We start from the raw sequence: 20503 nt of genomic DNA, 5'->3' as shown, positions 1-20503 counted from the left end.
TGAGTGAACATGCATGCAGCAGACACCAGGTGTGAGCCTGTGAGGAATTATGGCCCACATAGGTTTTCTTTTTTTTAACTAGGCCATTACCTATAAAAACCCTCTTACATTACTTGCTTCTGACTGTAATCCTTAAAATGAAGTATTCATCACACACTTTTTAATTTTATTTGACCTAAGATATATAAAATGTATTATTATATGTCTTTGATTTAGGGAAATAAGAACCACCTCTTTTCAACCACAATGGGGCAACAGTGGACTATCTATTGAGTTCTGACACATTCATAAATAATCTAACTAACACACTATAAAAAAAAAGTAATAAATAAATGAAACCTGACAAAAACCCAAATAAATTTGAACTGGTAACAAACTTTTTTTTACATATATATAAAACTGATACATTTCCATGCTCACATATTCTTGCTGCTTACGCTGCAAATTCAATATTACTGAAATAAATTATTGAGTCGTATACTTTTAGTCGAATGCTACATTTTAATTGTACTTGAAAAAATTTAATATGGTAGGGGCAATGAAATATTTTAACTACTGGTTAAAATTTGGCCATTTGTAAACATACATTGTCATATTTTCATCAACATTCAACGTCTTTAAATAATGACATAACTTTTGAATTCTTCTGATAACCGATAATAGCATCATTTTTAATTAAAATCATCTCATTTCAGCAAACTGGTCTGGAGTCAGAATATGTAATCGCCTCTTTAACAGCGATTCTTCTTATGCATTGTGCTCATTCCAGAGAGAAATTTGAAGAAAGATGTGTCTGTTTGCAGTAATTAGGAAGATCCCCTCAAAGGTCACATGTTCATCCATTTTTAGACTTTAGAAGCCACAACGCTTCACTCGGGTGATGTATACGTGAATCTTTTAATAGTCTCCAAATATAGACATAAAGAAGTGCATGTTTATTTTCCATTTATATTTATAATATGCAAAACAAACCACAACCCCCACACCAAACCTACCTACCTACCTATCTATCTATCTATCTACCTACCTATCTATCTATCTATCTATCTATCTATCTATCTATCTATCTATCTATCTATCTATCTATCTATCTATCTATCTATCTATCTATCTATCTATCTATCTATCTATGTCTTGTTTGAAAAGACAGGTTTATTGTTTTGCACGTCGCTTCTGACCTTATTCACTAGTGAACGAGAAACATTTGAAGTCTATTCTATTACATTTCTAATCGTCCTCTGTGATTCACAGAGTCCTAATGGATGACAATATGCTTTTCAGCGGAAAGCGGCACTTAAGACAAGAGGAGCCAGCTTAATAGATTGCACAAAGTATGCTGGGTGTGTTTTTCTCTGGAACATTACATAACTGGTGCAGTTTTGATGGATGGTGCAGGCGTCTTGGCTGATGAGGAGACAGGGAGGCAGGCCAGGCTTCGGGAGATCTGACTGAAAAGCTCTCAGCGAGTCCCTCCTACTTACATCAGTTCAGCGTGTGCTGTTTTCAGAGAGCTCTGTGTGCACTGAAAGCAGTGATCACTGCTGTTTTGTTAGCTAATATGAATTGTTTTGTATAGTTAACATTACTGGCAACTTCATGACAAAGGCTGGTTAAAATGAATTATAAATAGAGCCAAATTCACTTTATATATGTTACAAACAGGAGTGACCAGCTTGAGCATTATTGTTTCATTCTCATCTGAGATGTAGAAAGCAGGACTGTGGCGTAGCCTAGTGGTTAAAGACCTGAGCTGGCAAACAAAGAAGTTTCAGTTTCTAACAGGGTCAAAAAAAATGTTTTAAAGCCATTGTTAAATGAAATAAATTGGTTGGTAATTTAATGAGAAACTATATAATAATAAATTGTTTCATTAAATCAAGAATGATTCTGATCTTGCCGACTTGAGTAACGCAAGCAAATTAAATAAAAGATTTACAATCTACAAAAAAAAAAAAAAACATTTACTTCAGTGGTCACATGTACCATCAAAGATTTATCAAGCATCATCCATGTGGCAACGAATATGTAACAGATTTCTGGAAGCCACTAAAATGTATTGTAATGATATAGCAATATTAAAATGATAGCTTAAGTTAATATATATTTTTGTATGGCTAATAAGAGATAAATATCTTGTAACAACATTCCATACCACTATGTAAAAATGAAACACTAAAGATTTATCATAACATCACATTGTATTGTATGGAAATGGATATTCATTTTGAGATTCACCAAGCAGCCGTCGGATATTTCTCATTTCAATATTATATAATATGCATCATGGGAAAATGAGACGTCTGTTTTCTCTGACTGGAAGCGCTAATGAGCATCAGAGGGAATGGGAGGGCTGGGAATTGTACGACAGTACTGACATGAGTGGATGTGATTCACGTACATGAACATCAGTTAAGCGCCACATCAGAAACCTGACCCACAATCGAGAAAGGGTCAAGGTTCAAAGGCACCACCAACAGCTATACATAGAGAAGGAAAGTAGATAGCTTTTTTTTTGTCTCAAACTAAAGAGCAAACAGATATTTCCATTTCTCACCTGAAAGAAGCGCAAACTGCCTGTGAAGTTGTTCGATTATGTCGACAGCCAGTAACGGCCTGATCTCCTGCTGCATGATCTCATCTGTGACGAAAGAGAAGAACGCACAGGAGCATTAGAAATCACTGCGACATGCATATAATTCTGCAAAAATCACATTCGGGATATCGGTAAGTCACAAAGTGCATCAGTAGCCCGACCCTTCAGACTGAACGTCTGTGCAGCTGCTTCCTTAGAGATGACCTTTAGCCATCAACACAGCCTCTGGTTTGTATCCGTTCATCAGGGAAGCGCTCCTTCAAACAAGCCATTCTTTTATGCCTTTGGCTTTTTTCAAAAGAGCGCTCGAGTGCTTCTATTCTCTACTGATCTACTGAGGGGTCACCCTAAAGCCCGATGAAGTCTGTAGACGAACAAACGTTCTTCTGTACACGTACACAAAAGACTGCATTAACATTGACTTCTCTTTATCAGACCCTGATAAGTCTTGTGAGGAAACTTGCTGTGGGCTACAAACAACGCCGATGAGTTACTACTGAAATTGGGGATGTGTTCAGGATGTGCTGGTGTAAGTCTGAAGCCTATTAGCTGAAGTAAATATAGAGTCAAAAAGTTTGACAGGCAGCGGGCCGTAAACCGCAGAACAACAGAAATTAGTACTTTTTTATTTTAAGCCCTCACACATCCTTGTCGAGTGTGTTCTACAGGAAGAACAATGTGCGTCAAGGAGCATGTGGAAAGCAGATGTTATCAGCTGGCTGTGGAGTCGCAACCATCGACATCTACATGAATTACAATAAGAAGCCAAAGACTTCCCAAGAGGAAAGTCACAGTGACCGGATCATACAGGACCACTCCTACAGAAAGAAAAAACAAACACTGAAAACATACTGTACTGAAATCTACTCTTTTTCCAAGAAATATAAAATTGATAGAAAAAGGCAACACATTTTATTTTATTTTTTGCGGGGGGTGGGGGGGGGGCATAAATTCTAGTTTGATCTTACAATTTCTTTTGTGTGGTCATTCAAATTTTTCAAAACTATTAATACTTTGTCGGAAATAATTTTATCCAGCAAGTATGTGTTCAATTAATATAAAGTAATAGTAAAGACAGCTAGAAAAAAATTCTGTTTTGAATACATTTGTAATTCACTCAAGAATCCTGAAAAAGTATCATATAGGTTTCCAATGATTACAATGATTTCTGAGGGATCATGCCACACTTAAGACTGGAGATTTTTCAGATTTGTATCACAGGAATAAATTGTGTTTTGAAGTATATTTAAATAGAAAAACTCAAATTCTATGTTATTCAAATGAACTAACAAAAAGATAAACAAATTAAAATTGCATATAAAAAAATAAATTTCTTCACTTTAAGAATGTTTACTTGTGAGAGATATGATATGAACTTCTGTACATTTGAAGAAAAAATAAATAAATTTGCATTTTACCAAGGGAAAAATGTCATTGGCCAAAGACGTCTGATCTAACACAACATCATCATCATTGTTTCTATTAAGCATTAAATTCCCCATGTAGAAGCAGGTTTTCTGCAGCAGGGCAAAGGATGGTCAGCATGCCAAGAGATTAAACCCCAAAGAAAACCTGCTGTTAGTTACGGGCTTAAGCACATGCCACGTGCAAATAAAACACACACACACACACACACACACAGCCCATGCAGACTCATGGTCCACTGCCCTCTGTGTTCTGTAAAGCTGGCTAATGGTCAAACTATACCACAAATCCCACTCTGACCCACAGAAGTCTGAAAAGCATGGCTGCACTATGAAAAATACCAACCCAAGCCAAACCACATACCCCTTATCTTAAAATCCTTTCTGCTGTCCCAGCTTACGCTCTTAAAAAAAAAGGTGCTTTAAAAGGTTCTTCACAGTGATGCCATAGAAGAACCATTTTTGGTTCCACAAAAATCCATTCAGTCAAATGTTCTTTAAAGAACAATCGCTTTCTTACCTTTTAATAATCGGAGGAACCTTCTTTTGTGAAACAGAAAGGGTCTTCATATGTTAAAGGTTCTTTATGGAACCATTTAGACAAAAAAGGTTCTTCTATCTATGGTATTGTGAAGCTCCTTTATTTTTAAGAGTGTTGTACGCAGAGGAATCTTTAAGACATTTGTAGGTTGACAAATATCTGTGTCGCTATCAAAACACTGCTCTGTTTGTTTGAACATCCCAACTAGCCTGACAACAGCAACATTGGCTCAGCCAATGAGGTGAGTTCAGGGGCGGGGCCGATCTGTTTTCCAACCAATGGAAGAAGAGAATCTTCACCACTTCACATGGGATGTTTGCTTCTACAAATTCACCAGAAGCACTGAACAACACCAAAACAGCAGTTTTGGGTGGACTGGCACATTTCAGAAAATTTTGTCCAGAGGCGCTTTTGAGAGCCAGAAAATTTTTACAAACTGGCGAGTTATTCAAAGACGCATTTCAATATGATACCAAGAGTTTGCTTACATAACAAGAAGTCAAAGTTTGTCAGATGAAGATCGCATTTATTAGAGCAGATTCGGAATAGTATTAGTATTGAACGCAATAACCCAGAGGACACGATGTGAGATCCTTTAAATACAATGGCCTTGGTTTAGAAAGAAGCTGTACTCAGGATGTCAACATATCGAAGGGAAATGAGTCTCTACCTATGACTTCTTTAGCTTGTTTGATCACTGTCATTTGAATTTAAACAACTTCATCCAGAGATTCCCACCATCTGAATACAGCTGCATGCATAACAAATGGAGAGAGACTGATATCAGAGATTGATAAAGACTCTGTATTGTCTCCACTCATTTTTTCCAGCTGCACAACTCTGATTTAAGAGTTTCCTCAATGGAGAACTGAGAGAACCTACCAGCTTCTAGCAAAAAGTCTCCGGTGAGCATCTGGTTAGGGGGAAGAGGTGGCATAGATGAAAAGGAAGTTTTGATTAAGGTGTATTCCAAGCAGCAAAGCTTTAAAAAAAAAAACATGTTCTGGAGTCCAGCTGGACTGAACATGGACAGCCTGAGAGAACAACTATGTTTATGCACCACGAAGAAGCATTTCCCCAAACATTAGTGTTTTCAGCTCAGGCATTGTATGGCCTTTCCTTTCTATTGTGCATCAGTTTAAAAAACTGCAATGTTCAATGGAGAACTGAATCTCACATCTTTTTGGTCACATAAAGAGCAGGGCACACCTACATTTCTGTAAAGTCATTGTTTCAATAGGATACACTGTGCATGTACATAAGAAGCATTATTTTGATTGTTCAGGCTTGTTTGCTTTGGGCCACTAGGTCCTGTTAACCCAATCAGAGTATCTGGTTACCAAGGGATGATGAACGGGACTTCATCCTATCTGTCTGGGTAATTACAGAGCTCATTAATCACTCAGTCCATTAGCAAGAGTTCAACATTCAGATGATCAAGTGTCAGTCACCTGTGCCGTCCCCACTACAATACTTGCTTTTGTCCCAGCATGGGTCAAGATGTCAGAATAAATATGCTAAACTCACTTACAATTGCAATTGCTAAACACACTAACTTGCACACTTAATACAACACTGATTGCATTCACATGCAGTGGAGACACTGTGACCAAAATTAGCTGAGAGGCATGAGAGGAGCGAAGGAGCCTAAGGGGCAGAGATCCGCAAAAACCTTCTGCTAGTGTCCAAAAGACAACACAGCATAAGACAGGTGAGAAAAAATAGTCGCAAAGCCAAAAGACCTGATGTCTTTTGATGGGACAATGACACGATGCTCATTGTTTATCCAGATTAATACATTTTGATAACAAATCCTACATACAATGACATGAGTGCATGCTTTTATAAGCATTTTAATCTCAAAATTGTATTAAATTTAAAATAATATACAATAATAACATGAAATTAAATAATAATTTTAATTTTGATACAATAACAAATTTGATCTGGTTTATAATATAGAAAGTAATATAGATAGATAGAAAAATCCTGATTTTGTGTGTGCTTTTACCAAGAAATATTTTATTATTATTATTATTATTATTTTATAATTAAGATACATTGACATGTATTTAATGTGTACGCACTTAATATTAACTTGGAATTACTATTTACGATGGTTAAACAACATGACATTTTTACATTTTAAAATATTTTTTTAGTTATTAAATGACTATAAATGCTATAAAAAAATAAAAATAAAAATTCCCCAAAACTATTTGAAATACACACAAATATAAAGAGTATATTTGAAAGAATGTGACATGTCTTTATGACATTTGTAGGTTGACAAATATCTGTGCCACTATTAAAACACTGCTCTGTGGACAGTCTTAAAGGTCACTGGTATGGAAAGCACCCTTATGAACTAACTAAGTGAAGATGAACTGTAATGGATTCAATCATCAGCTGCTGGAAGAAAAAACACAAATCAGCTCTCAGTGGTTTCATCTTCCTTTTTCTGAAGTATACCCATGGTTTCATTTGGGGTCACTGCATCAAGGGTTGCAGTCAAACAGAGGACACCGCTGCATATCATGTAAACAAATCCAGTTTGGAACTCGATCATGAGCCGTAGGGGGTCTCAAAGTGGTTCTGAACACCTACAGTGCACACTCTAAAAAAACTTCTACCTGCTCTTCCATGACACACGGAGCGACTATAACAGAATCGACACAATAGCTTCACTTCACAGCCTGTCTGAATCCCAACGGCAGACGTTTAAGGAGCGTCCACGGGATATCCAGTCCATTGTAACGCTCTACTTCCTTCTGATCTTTATAAATTAGTGTTGCTGAATGACAAAGGAATCTCAAGACAAGGCTGAATGATAAATCATAAAATCAAAGCCCAATGTTAATGGTTGCAGTAAAAGCTTTATTCAAGGCTCTGCAATTCATAAATGGGATCTCAATATTTTATGGCAGGCAAGACCCAGAATCTATCATATTTCCCCTAAAGAAATCACTGAAAGTAGGGGAAGAAGTCCCAGAGCTCCCAACACTCACACATACACCCACACACAAAAAGAATTTACATTCCTGTAGGCATCGATTTCAAAGCAATAGAGCTTGGACAAGGCATGTGCCTTGATGCTGCCTATACTGAAAAAAAGAGGAAAAATTAAAAAAATCCTCTTTTAAATGATTATGTAATATTTTTTTGTTTTAAAACAACAGTTCACTCACTTAAAAAAAAAATGAAAAATGAGGATGAGGAAATTATATATATATATATATATATATATATATATATATATATATATATATATATAATTAACTCATCCTCATTTCATTCTGTATAATTTTATTTCTTCTGTAAAACATAAGGAATATTTTGAAGAAATGTTTACCCCTTTGTGAAGTGAAGTGACATTCAGCCAAGTATGGTAACCCATACTCAGAATTTGTCCTCTGCATTTAACCCATCCGAAATGCACACACACACACTGTGAGCACACACCCAGAGCAGTGGGCAGCCATTTATGCTGCGGCGCCCGGGGAGCAGTTGGGGGTTCGATGCCTTGCTCAAGGGCACCTAAGTCGTGGTATTGAAGGTGGAGAGAGAACTGTACATGCACTCCCCCCACCCACAATTCCTGCCGGCGCGGGACTCGAACTCACAACCTTTCGATTGGGAGTCCGACTCTCTAACCATTAGGCCACGACTTTGTGTCCCAGTTTTGTCTTTTTATTTATTTGTAATGTATTATTTATCATTTTGGCTGGGTAAAGAATTTTACCTTAAAAATTGTATTTTCTCATTGGAATTGTATTATTTCATCGTCATTTCCTTTCATGAATCTATTTTACACTAGGTACAAAAAAAAAAAAAAGTTACACAGTGTCTCCACCGAAACCTACTCAAACTGCATTATTTAATACTAATACCATTTCAGCATTTTTCAAGCATTTTTGTCAAAATTCTGAAAATAATTATAAATCAATCAATCAATGTCAATGAAAGCAGAAAAAATATTAATTTATAATATTTTATGAATTTTTTGTTATACTTACAATTTTGTCCTCTGTTTATCTTTATCAAAATTGATGCACAAAGGAAAAGTCTAAAGAACACTGGCCATTACTGACTTTCATTATATGGACCAAAAAAAAACAAAAAAAAAAACATAAATTTTTCAGAAAATCTTCTATTTGTGTACAGGTTTGCAAAACCTTAAATAAATAACAATCCAATTTTCATTTTTGGGTGAACTACTCAATAGAATTATAATGTGAGCTGTTTGAAGTTCACACAAAACTGAGCATTCCAAAACTAAATTCCAGCATACAGTATCTAACTATCTCTCGATCCACATCCCTACGGAAAAGGAAGCTGCCCACACATGGATATAAATCAGAATGTCAGACAGGATCCTGTATCTGGCCAGAACAACAAAAACTCATAGACCCTGTCACCTGGAACAACCAAGACCTCCACCCCACAACGCAGGGCACGCAACAAACAAGCCGTTATGAAGTGAGACAATGTTTGGACTGGAAGTGTAGAGATGATTTTCTGCAAACAGAAAGTACTCTAAATCATTTTGTATTGGAATGAATGATGAAAACAGCTGTAAACTATTTGTGTAAAAATAACCACTACGCACAGGACCCACATCCACAAACATGTGTATGACTAGGATGTTCAGATGTGGGCTGTTTAAAGTTACGTCTGACCCAGTCTGGACAGGTGCGTTTCATTATGCTGGCATGCTTTAAAGGGGCTCTTGAGGGAGACTTTGAGGACACTGGCCTCTGAACTAACCGCATGTGTGTGTGGATTTAGTTTATAAATGTTTCCAGAAGGGGAAAGCATATATGGATACAAATAATGTCAGTAATTTTTTTTACTTACAGCACATTTTTGAAGCAACTTTTTTTCTTTAGTGGCATACAAGGAAACACGACAGTCTGGCATCTGTACAATAGCACAATAATGCCGTTTTTAGAGTGAATATTATTTTTTATAAATTCAACTCAAATCATCTCAAAAGCTTTACTGACTATCCCAAATGAGGTAGAAAATTGTCTTTAGACAAAAGGCTCAACACACAAACATGTATCTAATTATTACAATTATTATGATTATTACTATTATTGTTATTGTTAAAATGTTTTATAAAACCATGTAAAGTCAACCGAAGAAATGTATGCAATCATTTTAAATTTGATGCATGTATTAAATAGTAATAATAATAATACCATATAAAATTATATAAAACCAAAAATGTAATTAATATACAAAAACCATAAAGTTAATATGATTAATATGGTAATATGAAGCACCAGCCATCACGAAGCGGCTCACCTTACTTCAGCAGGCACTTTTGAATAAATCCACTTTTATTCAAAAAGCTTTACATAATGATTTATAATATCATATCATATATAATAATGATATAATCATAATGTATTATTAAAAAATATGTCTGTGTGTGTGTGTGTTATATGTTTTCTTTTACTTTGTTATGGTTCATAATAATCAAAATAATATAATCATGATCATAAAGGGTTCAATACAATTAATATAAATAAAAATAAACATTTAACTTCACTGATCAAAATAGTATAAAACATACTTGAAATAAATTTAACGGTTGCACTTTATTTTACAGTACGTGTACTAACATGTACTTATAGTGTACTTACAGTGTATTCATCTAAGAAAGTTCTGATAATACAAGGTAACTACATGGGGTAGGGTTAGGTTTAGGGGTATGTTCAGGGTTAGTACCTAGTTATTACATAGTTATTGTAATTACTATAATAAGTACCTAGTATGTACATGAGAAACAGGACTGTAAAATAAAGTGCTACCAATTTAACTCAGAAATTGCTAGCAAATTTCACAAATAATTGCAAAGGGGTTTACAACTTATTTCCAACTTTAAAAAATGTTTTGATTGATTTAAGGATGTTATAATGTTTCTGATGGAAAATATTACTGATAATAAGAAAATGACTTTTGCAGTGCATACGTAGTATTCTCTGCATCATCATAATTCATACTTCCCCTAGAGACTCTCTGCAGCATAGATACTGTAGGTTTAGAGTGTGTGTGTGTGTGTGTGTGTGTGTGAATGTGTCTGTGTGATTCTTGTGCTTGCGTTTACTACATTTTAGTAATAAAATTATGATATATATATATATATATATATATATATATATATATATATATATATATATATATATATATATTTATATTATATAATAAAAAACATACATAAATATATTGTTTCTTTGACTTTGTGCTACTCACTGTCTGATAGAAACAGTCTGATTGTTAAACTCCACATCATTTACAGTTCCTCTTTTAAGCTAAAGAGGTTCCTGCACACAAACAAAGCTGAATATGCCAAACGATTAAAACCCATGAAATATCAAACTTGCTCTGGCATTTCTGTTTTCACAAGTGAATTAGCCACAATGATGAATGAAGCCGCCAATCTGACCCAGCCATTTAATCCTCTTTAAGAGCGTCTGACAGTTAACACTGCAGCTTTCTCACACACACACACACACATGCACTAAGACATCACACTTCTCTAGATCTCACTGCAATAACGCTGAAGTATGTTTTAGTTATAGTTGCATCAGAAGCAAACCAGAGTGAAAGAGGAAGGTGAGGATGTATGAGGAAGACATACTTCTCCTCGATGCTATTTTGGTTTCCAGACACACTCCCAGCAAACGATGATAGGACTCCATTTCTCCAGCCGAGATGCGGACCAAGGAAAAGGATGCTCCCCGTGAGTGCCGCCCACATACCGAGCAGCAGGACGGGACGGTCTGGTAGCACCGGGAGCCTTCCATACTGCAGCACAAACCCACAATACCCCAACCTGCCTCACTACGGCTCGCTGGACGAAGGTCACAGGAGAGGAAGGATAGATCAGAGTAAGTGGACAGAAGCGTTGCTGTCTCTGGATTAAGAGAACTATTCTAGTCCGCTTCTCCTGTGAGGGATATTCTTACACACACACACACACACACACACACACACACACACACACACACACACACACACACACCTCCACCTGAAAGCACCATCTCTGTCTTCACCCAGGTTGCTCCAAACAGGTTTTTTTTTTAAGAATATCCTGTCTGTTTTATGGATGTAAATGAGGACTGGGACTGTCCAGCTCCAAAATGACAAAGATACACCATAAAATAGCATAAAAATGGTCTGTGTGACTCAAGTGTTCTGAAGCCACAAACTTAAATGTGACCCTGCACCACAAAACCAGTCATAAGAGTAAATAGTTTGAAACTGAGATTTATAAATCTGAATAAATAAGCTTTCCGATGGTGTATGGTTTGTTAGGATATGACAATGTTTGTCCGAGATACAACTATTTGAGAATCTGGAATCTGAGGGAGCAAAAAAAATCGAAATACTGAGAAAATCACCTTTAAAGTTGTCCAAATACATATAACCAATCAAAAATTACGTTTTGATATATTTATGGTAAGAAATTTACAAAATATCTTCATTGAACAGGATCTTTACTTAATATCCTAAAGATTTTTGGCATAAAAGAAAAATAAACCCTCAGCGACTTAAGACTCAAATGAGGAATAGAGAGAAATGTTCTTATACAGTAAGTTAACTACTGGCACATTTTTCTGGTCACATTGCTGTGTGTCTAATCATTATTAAGCCCATAAACCTCTTTTTTCCCCTCCAGAAACACCTCAAGGCTTCCGACCAAAGTCAACAGAGCTGTAACTCTCTCAGAAATGACTCCATATATCATTCTCAGAAACACAAAGTTCTTCCTCAGGCACAAATGCTGTTAAATCTGCATGAAAAGACAGAAAGCTGACTTACACATAACTGAACCCATTGTGCTGACGGTCCCGCGCCACGCAAGAGGTCCCAAGAGCTGCAGTGACCCGCAAACTCAATCACTTAATAAGACGTTACGAGAGGTGCCTGTGCCTCTGAAACGCAGGCAACACACTGACATGCTTTCTACAAATATCTCTGAGAATGCCAGAAGCACCGGTAGTTTCCTCTTCCTCTCTCTCCCAGTGAGACATTCATCACTGCGCAGCCGACTGTGGTTAAAGTACGTCAGGAGGAAGTTCTCACAAACACACAGATTCCTTTTTCACTCTCCACCCCAAAACAGAGCCCTGCTACACACACACACACACACACACATACCCCTCCCCGCATCCCTCACGCATGAGACGGCATCATGTGGCACTGCCTGTTAAATCTAAACCTGAGGACTCAACTTTTTTCAGTCACTTTCACAGTGGAAAACAAATGTAACGTGCTAAATTGAGAAGCAAAAAAGTGGGAAACCAACCCAAACTGTGATTTCATGGATGTCTGAGCACTCACTTGTAGGTGAGCTAATGTTTCGTGGATAACTTCAGACATTCCTGTGGATGGAAACCTATGAGCCTGTAAAATAAGGCACTCTTTACTCTGGAACCGTCTGGATCTCTGGAAATCACATTCAGTCTGGCACACACTCCAAAAACAAGCCCATTTGTAAGCATATATGAAATGTCCTTGAATTGAGAAAATAATTGTTTGAAATAATTCATTGTAAGGATCGTTTTCAAAAAGGTACACAATAGCAGCATGGTCACTTCCAATAACTGCCTGAAAATTCTCATGATCTTTGGTGCTAGGAGGTCAGTGAAAATTGGTGAAAATTATTATTATTAGTAGTAGTAGTAGTAGTGTTGCTAAAATTATTGTTATTTAAAACATATCAAATTTGATAATATAGTATTCATCATTCATTTTATTCTATTGACTTTACATGGTTTTATGTGTTCTAATATTAAGAACAACAACAACAATAATATGAGACATTTATTAACAATAATACTAATTCTAATAATAACAATTCTTATTATTATTAGTAGTAGTAGTAGTAGTAATACACATTTACCGACTGTCATGTTATAACATTAATTATTTTACTGCCATTATTTTCATTTATTGACATGCCATAGTTTTATTATTATTGATTTTATTATTATTATTACTATTATTATTATTAACAATAACAACAATATAATAAAAATAAAATATTAATATGATAAAATATTCAATTTAATTAGTATTATTAATAATAATAATAAAAAATATTAATTATATAATTATATATAATACATTATATTATATAATTATATAATAATATTATAACAATATTAAATATGAAGACAATAATACAAATATTATTATCATAAATAAATAAACAGAACAAAATTGGCATTATGATAGTTTAATTCTAAATACTTGTCATAAATTGTAGGTCAAGAGACTTTGGGTTAAAGGACAGTGTCAAGATAATGAATAGCATATATAAATAATATACACTAGAAATAATCATTTAAAATGATACAATCTTGTATACAAATAGTCTTAGATTGAAAAAGTGACCCAAAGTCCTGTCTATGGACCCTAGCAACCACATAGCAACATGCAACAAAAGAAAAAACACTATATCAACCAAAAAGCAACACACTTCTAACCACCTGCAACACACCAGCATCATGATGCTGACTTTTACACAAGCCACCACCATTCAAAAATCTACTACTATGCATTAACTTAATCTGAGACCATTAGTACTTACAGTATGAGACGTAGCAGACAGACGTAAAATGAATTGATATTGTATGTCTGTGGCTTCAGATTATGACGCTAGGGTGTGTTTCCAGATAACTTCTGCCATATAAAAACAGCATGTAATCTGATTACAGAACACTATTTTAAGAGGATATAGTGGGGAATACTGGACACTTACTAATGCCTGCTTCTCTGTCTTCCTCTATCGTACAGGATTCAGCATCCATGAGAAAGACTGTGAAGCTCTCCACAGCACAATGAAAGAGGATGAGAGGGTGATGTCATAAAGCTTCAGTGATTGTCAATCTAATGGATTGCATTAGCTGAGAAAATGGTGCAAGGCTGCAAGCTCTTCCATATGACTGAAGAATCAATCTCACACTGAGCTTGTGATAAATCTTTTATGCTTGTGTGTAATGGCTTATTTTAAAGATCAAATTAATGTAAGGAAACAAATTGCATGGTTTCGGCAAAGGTACTGGATGTCACCAAGGCCTCATTTGATTTCTGAGAACTAGACTTTGATCCGGAAGAAGAACTTCCTGTAACTGTGCAACCTAACATAGTGTCTGAGTAGACAATAGTGACTGACATGAGTGCAGCACTGAAGCTATAACAGATATTATACAGAGGGGCACACAAAAGATGGGGGCGGAGAGAGGGGGAGGGGTTGGTGTGGAGGGAAGGAAGTACAATGACCTTCCTATTGTTCACCTTTTTTGGATTTGCTGTTGAGCGTCACTGCTGCTGTTTTATTGTGAGTCCAAGTCTTTGTGGATACTGTCTTGTTGAAGGCAGCTTGGAATGAAGCCCAGTTCAAGGCTTTTAGGCTTTTTTTTTAGAAGCAAAATGCAGCCAGGATCAAACCTTTTATGGTGTCATAAAGTATTTGGTCACACTTTTTTAAATATTTTAAGGTGGCCTTGTTTTAGTGTAATTAGCCTATGCATTTAAATACTGAGTAATATTAATTAACTACATGTACTTATGGTTAGGGTTTGGCTTATGGTTCCTTGCATGTAATTATGAATAATTTAATAGTAAGTACATGTAACAAGGACACCTTAAAATATTTCAAGAAAATGCTTTTTTTTTTACTTTCTATTCACAATTTCCATCAAAATATTAAGCAGCACAACTGCTTTTTACCATGATAATAATAAACATGTTTCTTAAGTCTTATCAGACTGATTTCTGAAGATCATGTGACACTGAAGACTGGAGTAATGATGCTGGAAATTCAGCTTTGCATCACAGGAATAAATTGCATTACTATATGGTTAGGGTTAGGATGAGGGTTTGGTTTAGGGTCACTTGCATGTATAATTAATTGTTATTATAATAGTAAGAACATGTAACGTGTAATAAGGACACCATAAAATAAAGTGCTATCAAAAAAAAAAAAAAACGTATTTTCTAACATTCATGTGATGCTGTTAACATGTTCTCCTGTTTTTTAAAAACCTTGTCAAACCTGTACTACGTTTAGCATCACCAAAAAGCCAAGTTTTTGCCACATTCATATTTTAAAGTGAAGAAGAACAGGTAGAAATTAAATATACTCCAATGTCTCCAATATTTTTTATACTTGAATTTAAAAGTTTGTGGTTGGTAATTTCTTTTAATGTTTTTGAAAGAAGTCTCTTGTGGTCAACAAAGTTGCATTTATTTAATCAAAATAAAGCAAAAACAGCAATTTTATGAAATATTATATACATTTAAAATAACTATTTTCTATTAAATATATTATAAAATGTGATGCAAAGCTGAATTTTCAGTATCATTACTCCAGTCTTCAGCGTCACATGATCCCTCGGAAAAATGAGTGCTTAAGAAACACTTCTAATTATTATCAATGTTAAAAGCAGTTGTGCTGCTTAATATTTTTGTGGAAACCCTTATACAGGATTCTTCGATGAACAGAAAGTTCAAAAGAACAGCATTTATGTAACATTATAAATGCCTTTATTATCCATTTAATGCAGAGGAAAGCTATTAATGTTTTTAATAACTTTTAAAGTGCCCTATTATACCTTTTTTACGTTTCCAAATATTGTTTTGGGAATCTCCTACAATAGGATTACATGCATTAAAGGTAAAAAAAACGCTTTAGTTTTCTCAAAATATGCATTTAATATAACCAAATTTTCCAGCGATCTTGCGATTATGCAAATGTATTACATGTTGATGTCACAGAAGTTACTTACGACTCGTTTCAGCTGTTTCAGAATCGATTCTTTATTTTGGGAGACAATAAGTTTATTTATTGTGCACTTACTTTGCAGATCGTTTACATTCACACAGCTACATTTCACACTGCATGGAAGGCAATAATGGAAATGGCATAATAGGGGCACTTTAAAGGCTGTGTAAGTATGAATTTCAGCTAATATATGCAAATGTAACTGCATTAGGCTGAGCTGCTGTTATTGTATAGAATGCTTGACTGCTCATCTGGTATGTTCAATATTCATGAGCTCTATACTGAGAACTGTGCAATCTATCACTTAGCTTTGGATTTAACAGGAGAGTGATGTCACATCTGACCAATCAGAGCGTCATCTCGCTGTTACAGGGCTGGAGGGTCACATCTGTGACTCACTGAGAGGTGGATGCTCTGATGGATCACCGCAGACGCTGAGCCAGAAATAACTCTTATCAGTTCTCTGTAGTTTGCCCAAAACCAAAGGCAGGTTTCAGAGGCTGTCCAATAAGTTAAACATTTTTACAACACTTGGATATTTCTAACCTCTAATGTCCAGTTCAGTGCAGTGAACCCAAAATCAATGGTTGAACCATTGTTTAAAAAGCCTAATGGTTTTCAGTTGGCTCAAGCAGCGGTGTGTTATAATGCGGATAATGAACTTAGGAAGCAGCGAGTGTGTGTTTAAAGCACACAGTGTCTACGTGAATCAATATGGCTGAACTGGCCCATCTCAGTTTCCATGGCAACGAGCTGTACGTCCCCCGAGGGCTGCAGTGGGGGCGGGGCAGCGCCTCTCTCTCGTGCAGGACAGCGGGAACAGCAGCGTGGCACAATAACCCACTTCACTCGCTGGCATGGGGAAGCACCTGGATATTCCCATGCTTTTTATGGTACAGGAAGATGAAAAATACAGCTGTTTGGAATAAACACCTTCCCAGAGTGAAGACGGGTTTAAAATACACAGGTCTCCTATTCAAGCAGATTTAACTAAGCTGATTTTTAGCTAATAATTCAGTGAATTCCTTCATAAGCTTCATGATTATTTTCTGAAAATAAGTGTCTTAAGTGTCAATTTTTTGAAATTGAGATTTATATATAATCTGAAAGCTGAATAAATAAGCATTTTCATTGATGTATGGTTTATCAGAATGGACAATATTTGGCTGATGATACAACTATTTGAAAATCTGGAATCTGAGGGTACAAAAAAATCTAAATAGTGAGATTTAAATCAAAAATTAAGTTTTGATATATTTACAGCAGGAAATTTACTAAATATTTTCATGGAACATGATTTTTTCTTAATATCCTAATGATTGTTGGCATAAAAGAATATATATCGATAATTTTTTACTATTTTTTTTGGCTATTGCTAAAAATATACCGCAGCGACTTAAGTCTGGTTTTGTGCTCCAGGGTCACATATATCAAATTAAGATATGTGATTCTGACACAAACAGGTGCCATAATCTTATCCAACAACCCTAATTAGAAAAGTAAGTAAATAATAAAATCTAACTAATAAAATGAAAACACATTTTTGCACTTTGATACTCTAAAAATCTGTGCTTTCCGCTATGGATTCAATGGAATGGAGTCCTATTTAAAACTTATTATATTAATACTAAATATTATTCTGTTCCGTTACATTATATTGTACACCTTATTTATATTTAATTGAATGATATAGCCTACTATTAATAAATACATAATGTGTAACGCTATTGATAATGTATATATTGAACATAGTAATTAATTTGCTTCCTTTTTTAAAAATATTAATGTTGGTTCTTTAGGCTGGTAATGCAGTGACAAATTTAACTGAAAATATTTAAATCCTTGTGTAAATCTATAAGTACACACAAATATGCATTAATAATAATAATGATTAGTAGAAGCAGTATAACAGTAATAAATAATATCTATTTATTTTGCTAAGGAGCTATATCTAAATATGACTAAGCTGTATTTATTTTCTTAATTTGCTGAAAAGGCCAATTTAATTGAATTAATTGAAGTATGTGATTTTGAAACAAATAGGTGCCAAATCAGAAGCAAATGTAGCTGGTGATACCTGTACAAAGACATAGCTATAACCTCCACAATGTAATGAAATAAAAATAAATAACTGTTAAATAAAATAAACCAAGAATATTCTGCAATTTCCGCTTTGAATAGCTCATGTTGAAATTCTGTGTTTAACAGCATGACATTTAACGTTACAATAAAGCACAGAGGTCTAAAATCCAGCTTTATTTCTAAAAATTACCTCACGGTTTCCCCTAAATTGTCGGACTGCATGTGAATTAGTGCTGGACAGATGAATCACAGCTGTAACACACCCCCATCAGCCTCAGCAGTGAATAATCCACTCACCAACATGGGTGATGATACAGTCCACCCTCTGCTGTAGCTCCAGTAGAGACATCTCCTCTTCCTCCTCCAGCCTGCAGAGCATCTCCTCTCCTCCGCAGCTCACCGAGGGCTTCCCCGCTCCACTCTCACAAAGACAGCAGCCACTCCCAGCCCTTGATGGAGACTCCGAGAGCGAGCCGGTGACACCGGCAGATGAATCCGGCTCTTTTGTTCTTTTGTACAGCGTGGAGGTGCGGAGAGGCTTTTGTGATGTTAATCATTCATTGTGAATCTCAGCGCCTGAGTGATGCTGGCTGGACTTTACACGGCTCTCACACCAGCTCTATGGCTTCTATCCTGAAGACTGTGTCAGGCACCAGGAAGAGAATCAGAGGGAGGCTACACTACCTGCCTTCAGAGAGACACAGAGCTCCTTTCACACAAAACCTGGAACGATGGATTCAGTGGAATGGAGCCTTGTGCATACAGCCTGCAGTATAATAGTCCTGTACTTGTAATGTTTCATTAATGAAACACTATTACTGTATATTATAATATAACTTAATATAATATAATAAATTATAATGTATAATAATACATTTTATATAGAATACTTTTAATATATTATTATTTTACTTTATTATATATATTATTTTCCAAATTACTTGGTTGTGGGGATACTGGATCACAAATTTTATTTTAAGTTTATTATATTATATTATATTATATACATTCTTAGTATAAAACTATATAATACAAAATAAATAATAATATAATAATTATTACATTTATTGATTTATGCAACCAGCCTGTATTGCAATAGTCAAACGTATATTATATTCATTGTTGCCATAAAATGTATCAATGTATTAAATTAATACATTATTAATGAATGCAAAAATATATATAAAAATGAATAGTATTGCCATACTGAACAATGTAATTCATTATTGTTTTTTCAACGTTAATTATGGTGCATAGGACAGATAATACAGTGATAAACTGCACATAAACGTAATTATTTGAATCCTTAATATTTATATGTAAATCTGCAAATACAAGCAAGCACGCATTCATATAATAATAATACTCATCATCATCCTCATCATTTAATTTTACACTACTTCTAATAATAATATATTTAATTATAATAGCAATAGCAATTTTATTATTATTATGCATATTTGAAAAGACTGAATGTCAATATTTTAAATATATCAAACCATTTATAATTATTATAAAAATCATTCTATACAATTATGTTAAAATGGAATTTTTTTTATTTACTTACTTTTTTGTTGTTGTTGAGGAGCGGCATCAGCGTATGACTGAGCTGGACTCTTGTCCACATTTTGATGTGAGCTGATGGGCTGCTAGCATCTTTCCTGACAACATTGCCCTTGGGAGCCAGATCATCTCCTTGGAAACTCTCGGTGATGGGATGCCATCTGCGCTCCTGCCATTACATGCAAACTTATCGCACATGTATTACTCATTAAATCAGATTAAGAATAGTGCTGAGAGTTTATCTTGCTTTTATGAAGATATGTGTAATTTATTCTTGTTTATTTATTTTCCCAAACAGCCATTTAGAATTCTTTCAACATCCGTGCTAAATGTGTTCTGCACTTCACAGGGCCACTCAGAATTATTACATAAAACAAGACTGTTGGAAATAGAAAAGTAGCTCAAATAAATGTTGTGATAATTTCAGACAATGTCAGCTTAATTTAGAGCAGGATAACCATTGACCTAGTACTGTTTCACCGCTTGATGGCGATGTA

General features: G+C 35.1%; 1 protein-coding gene across 8 annotated transcripts in view; it reads right to left on the bottom strand.

Moving 5' to 3' along the window:
• Positions 1–19145, bottom strand: part of mcf2l2 (MCF.2 cell line derived transforming sequence-like 2) — a 62524-nt gene extending 43379 nt beyond the window's left edge. For 2 of the 8 annotated variants that reach the window (XM_059538233.1, XM_059538240.1), the window contains exons 1-2: positions 11208–11456; positions 2555–2638 (exon numbers count right to left, since the gene is read on the bottom strand). In XM_059538233.1, the coding sequence (XP_059394216.1) occupies positions 2555–2638; positions 11208–11373 (250 nt within the window). In that variant the 5' untranslated portion in view covers positions 11374–11456. Of the gene's footprint in view, positions 1–2554; positions 2639–4537; positions 4665–11207; positions 11457–12391; positions 12650–18740 lie in introns of those variants that run through there. The other 6 variants (XM_059538234.1, XM_059538236.1, XM_059538235.1 and 3 more) reach the window with 6 other exon arrangements.
• Positions 19146–20503: the final 1358 nt, after the last annotated feature.

The sequence above is a fragment of the Carassius carassius genome, chromosome 44 (assembly GCF_963082965.1).
Source record: "Carassius carassius chromosome 44, fCarCar2.1, whole genome shotgun sequence".
Classification (NCBI taxonomy): Eukaryota; Metazoa; Chordata; class Actinopteri; order Cypriniformes; family Cyprinidae; genus Carassius; species Carassius carassius.
This window is presented reverse-complemented; position numbering and strand designations above follow the sequence as displayed.